Source organism: Carassius auratus, unplaced genomic scaffold (assembly GCF_003368295.1).
Source record: "Carassius auratus strain Wakin unplaced genomic scaffold, ASM336829v1 scaf_tig00214480, whole genome shotgun sequence".
NCBI classification, from domain to species: Eukaryota; Metazoa; Chordata; class Actinopteri; order Cypriniformes; family Cyprinidae; genus Carassius; species Carassius auratus.
Window position 1 is genome coordinate 494,384 of NW_020527673.1, and position 5,085 is coordinate 499,468.

A 5,085-nucleotide genomic window follows, 5' to 3' on the forward strand; every position below is an offset into this window, starting at 1 on the left:
TCCGCCTAAAATGTAGGTGACCTGATATTATTGTAATTGCTTATTGAACTGTTTATTGTTCTACTAAACAGTCGTAATGGTAAAAACGTTGTGTGATGTTGCATAACTAACTATATTTTAAATATAAAATCTTTGCATTCGATTTTTTACCTCAGCAAGCTTAACTTAACTTTACTTGTCTGGGGTTAATGAAGCGTTAATGTCGAGCCTTGGAGTCTCTGTGTGGGGCTCAAACCCCTGATGCCCCGGCCCAATTTAAACCCGGGTTATGTTCATGAGAATACAAGAGGCCTTCTGTTTTTTTCTGTTTCTTTATCGCTTTAAGGTGTCAGAAAATTGATGAAACTGCTATACTTACAACCCGCGATCTACACGATGCAACAAATTGTCATTAGCATTGAATGTCATTGGATATGAATGTTATTGTTTGAAAGGACCAGATGACGTGTATTTTTTTTTTTTATTCCATTTCAGGCGGGAATTTGTGACGTCACAATTCGACCATGAAGGTATTTAAGGGCACGAAACTCGATTTGCTCATTTTATGCTTTGAAGTCTCCAGAGTAACGTACTTGGTAGCGACTGTTAGCGACTGACAAACGGTGTTATCATGGGACTGCTTTCTAGACTGAAAAAAGTGACTGGTTTGGAGAGTGTACAAGAACCCTGTGTACACCCCAAAGACTCCCCCATCATGACGGAGAACCGTCAACCGGCGCCGGTTGGTGCTCTTGAGACCGATGTAGGGAGAAAGATGAAGAGCTTCTGGAAGTGGGCCGCTCTTCACTTTGTTTCCCGCAGAAAGGGAACATATGACCTGGCCAAAGCTGAGGAGAAATACGGGATAGAGGCAGAAACACAGTGGAGAGATAACGATGGTACACTCACATCAATAACTGATAAATCACTGATTATTCAGTAACAAGAGTTTCTGTTATTCCCTATTATCATTATTATAACATAAAATAATTATAAAAAATTATCACTATCCCAAAACACTGCTGTAATTATCACAGCAAACATTTTAGAGTAACAGGAAACATATTTTCTATTTTTATTTTTTTAAGAGTTTAAATTGTAGTATAATAAATTTAATTTAGACCTACTCCTGAAATCAAGAACAGACATAATTTGTATGTAATATTTATTTTATTTATTTTATTTGATATTATAGATCCAGCTCCTGAAGACCTCCTTGATGCTGAAGAACAGCAGAAACACAGCGTCCTGGACAAGAGTAAGAATAATACATATATGAGAATAAGGAAATTTAATTATAAATTATTTTGTACAGGATCAAATTAACATGTAAACTTGTATTTCATATTTACCACAATTGTTTGTCTGTTAATAGACCAGAGTGAACTCTGTGTACATCCTAAAGACGGCCCCATCACGTCAGAGAGCCGTCATCCTCATCTGTCTGTTAGTGCTGCTGAGATTGATGAAGGGAGAGAGGAGGAGGAGAAGAAGAAGAAGAAGAAGAGCTTCTGGAAGTGGGCCGCTCATCACTTTCCTTGCAGTGGAGCTGGAAGATATAATCTGTCCGAAGCCGAGGAGAAATGCTGGAAAGAGGCGGTAACACAGTGGAGAGATAGCGATGGTACAGTCACAAAAACATGTCATGATGATGCAAATATTGATAAATGACTGATTCTTCAATTACAGAAACATAATTAAAGAAAAGAAAAACACTGCTAACATTATCACACCAAACATTTTTGAGTAACAGTAAAAAAAAAATCAGGATATTAATTCAAAACTTGTGCTAAATCTGTTAATAGACCAGAGTGTACACGAACACTGTGTACAACCCAAAGACTCCCCCACCAGCTCTGAAGAGATGCCTGTTAGTGCTGTTGAGAACGATGGAGGGAGAACGGAGGCAGGGAGAGAGGAAGTCCTCCTCACTGCTGAGGAACAGCTCGTGCAGGACATCCTGGACAAGGGTAAGAATCAGAAATCTGTGAGAAGTAGAAAATGTCATTAGAAACCATTATATAGACAGTATAATATAAAATTGCATTTCATACTCATCACAGTAGTTTGTGTGATCACAGGTCACATTCGCAAGCAATATAAAATCGGCCACATGCTTGGTGAAGGAGGATGTGGCAGTGTTTATGAAGGGACTCGCTGCGAGGATGGACTTAAGGTACACAATTTGATCTGTGTAGGATTTATGACTAGAGTGATATCAACTATCTGCACGTGCTAATTATTAATTCTTTGTTTTGTCGATTAGGTGGCTGTGAAATGTTCAGAGAAGACGCCAGGCATGTCATATATCAGAGTGGTGAGTATTGTCTCTTATTCACTGTTTTCAGTTGATCACATCCTATATTAATTTTAACCACAGTTTACAATTGAGCTTTACTAGGCATTATTTGTGAATAATTTGGGAAAGCGCCTCCATCTAAGCATCATGTTTTCTTTCTGTTAGCCTGGTCATCTCAAACGTCTGCCAATGGAGATTGGCCTGATGCTCATGGCCAACAATGGACCCAGCGTTTCCCAGATCATTAAGCTGCTTGACTGGGAGGAAGACAAAGATCACTACGTGATAGTCATGGAGCGACCAGTGCCTTGCGTGGATTTGTTTAGTTTTGTGGATGATGAAGGAAGCCTTGACGAGGGGATTGCAAGAAATATTATGCGGCAGGTCATCGATGCCGCTAAAACTTGCTGTGATCGTGGCGTCTTCCATCGTGATATAAAACTGGAGAACATCTTGGTGAACCAGGACACCATGGAGGTCAAATTAATTGACTTTGGGTGTGGTGCAGTCATGAAGAAATCTGCCTTCAAATCCTTTAGTGGTATGTGTTATGAAGTGCTTTATTAATTATCTCACAGAAACACATCTTATATGCACTCAACATGCTGTGATAATTGATTAAACATCAGACATCTTTCCATCAGGCACGAAACCGTACTGTCCACCTGAGTTCAACTTGAAGGGCAGGTACAAAGCAAAGCCAACCACAGTGTGGACTCTAGGGTTCATCTTGTATGAAATGCTGTGCGGGGAATGTCCTACATCCTACGACCGACACAAGATCACTGTGAACCTCTGGACCAGACCTGGCTTGTCAAAAGGTGAGATCTTCATCAAACAATGAACTCCAGATCATACAGAAAGGACGGATAGCTTCAAAGAGAGCAGGTGTAAAGTAAATGTTTATAATCAAACATCTCTCTCTTTTTTTCTCTTCACAGAATGCTGCCAGATGATTTGTGATTGTCTGCAGCCGGATCCACAGAAGAGACTCAGTCTGGACGAGATGCATCTCCACGACTGGTTTAAGGTACGGCGTATAAGACTAGTTAAGCTTTTTGTTGGTTTAGTTTGATCATCCGTCGCCATGAACTTAAGACCAATTTTCTCTAAATGTAAAGTATTTTGACAAATAATCCCGATTTCTCTTTTGTTTCAGGACATGGAGTAAAACACAACTTCAGAGAACAACTCCTGTCATGGCCACCGTGTTGTTTTCTGTCTTCAGTCAGCTTTGTGTCTGGCGGACTGACAAGAGTGGCCTTTCCATCAGTCCACTCTGGCCTTAGCGTATGGCAGACCCTCGCCTTGACTTAAAGCAGTCTGGCTTGATTGGGGATCTGTAAATAATAGTTAATGGTTTATTTGGACTTGTTTCTTTATTATAAGGATGTTGGTAAGAACATTTCTAAGGAGTTTTGTAAGAAAATGTTCAAATAATTTATTTATTTACAAATAGACAAATATAATAAAATGATATATTTATATCGAGCTGTTTCCTTGTTTCATAGTACATTCATCTACAGTCCTTTAGGCTCCTGTAGAAGTCATTTCTGTCATGTGTGCATTTACAAAACATATAGTCTATATACTTTAGTCAAAATCATTATGAGTCACTCAAAATATCAGCCTGAATCTACAGTTCAATGAGTAAAAATTATTTTGTCAAGGTAAGAGAAACGACCTAAAAGTTTTGTTAAGATTGTTTTTCAAAAGCTACTAATGTATTTTTGTTTCAGTGTCCAAACAATCAAGACGATTAGTTTCACTTATATATACTATCTAATAAAATCAGGTGGGGATAAAATCGTCTAATCACCTGGGTTTTATTATTTAACTTACAAACTCTATAACCCAACACTATAGTGTGTGAACCTATAGAGGAGTACAGAAAGTATAAAGTCCACAATATTTCCATTGTTGTTAGTGAACCAGTAGTTCAAAGACTGGTCATTACAGCTGAAGAGACTGTCTGCTCACCCAACTCTCCACTGTCTTTTCACCAAGGTTATATTGTAAATTAGCTTTTCAATAGATTATTAATTCCATCTCAGTTTCAACACATCATTGTTACTTGTTTCATTGCTTTTTTTTGTCCTGATTTCCAAAACACTCAGCACAAAAGCACAAACCATGTTCCCCAGCACTTTAATGTGTCTCTATTTTTAACAGTTCCTATAAAACCTAGAAAAAAGTCATACAAATAACCCAGAAGCCTTAATTTATTCAATTGGCAGATGAATCAAAGCCCACTATATTGGATGGGAAGAGTGCCTGCAGCTGTTCTCAGGTGTTTGACCTTGAGTGTTTGGGTTTTGGCATTAGCACACCACACCAGAAAGTAATACTGAAAGGTATAGCGGTAAAGCTAAAGCTCAAAGGTGACAAGCAAGGGTAGCAATAAAAGAACCATTGTGTTTAGAGTGCAGAACAGATGTGCTGTGGTCATTTTCATGCCCTTTTTCTGGACTGTGCCTCCTCCTTGTGTCTAATTAGAAAGTGGTCAGTCCTGTCCTGTCCCTGCCAATCAAAGATTGATTTGGCACAACCTGCTCTTGCTCAAGGTCAGTGGCATGTCTGGCATACCATTTCAACATCACATAAGAGAGCCTGTCTGCCTTTTTTTCAGTGAATCTTTCTGAAGGTTATATTGTTGTGCCAGTAGGTGGCGACATTTGACTTTCATTAAAAGTTAGTCGCACGGAATACTTTTTTCAAACGATTTGCTGAAAACTGCTGATTCATTCAAGAAATAAAGTTACTGAATCATTTGCTCAACCAATTTGTAAAAAAAAAAAAACAACAAA

The 5,085-nt window shown here is 38.6% G+C and overlaps 1 protein-coding gene across 2 annotated transcripts; it reads left to right on the forward strand.

Moving 5' to 3' along the window:
- The first annotated feature begins 528 nt into the window (after positions 1-528).
- Positions 529-3,520, forward strand: LOC113092131 (serine/threonine-protein kinase PSK2-like). Of its 2 annotated transcripts, none has more exons than XR_003287517.1 (9): positions 529-878; positions 1,175-1,237; positions 1,355-1,603; positions 1,785-1,949; positions 2,061-2,155; positions 2,246-2,296; positions 2,444-2,819; positions 2,923-3,308; positions 3,438-3,520. XR_003287517.1 is itself a non-coding variant. In XM_026257734.1 (9 exons), the coding sequence occupies exons 1-9, from the start codon at positions 611-613 to the stop codon at positions 3,351-3,353; spliced, it is 1,578 nt and encodes a 525-aa protein (XP_026113519.1). In that variant the 5' UTR covers positions 529-610; the 3' UTR covers positions 3,354-3,356. The 2 variants fall into 2 exon arrangements, 1 of the variants encoding a protein (XP_026113519.1); XM_026257734.1 differs by lacking the exon at positions 3,438-3,520 and having other exon boundaries at positions 2,923-3,099; positions 3,220-3,356.
- The last annotated feature ends 1,565 nt before the right edge of the window (positions 3,521-5,085 follow it).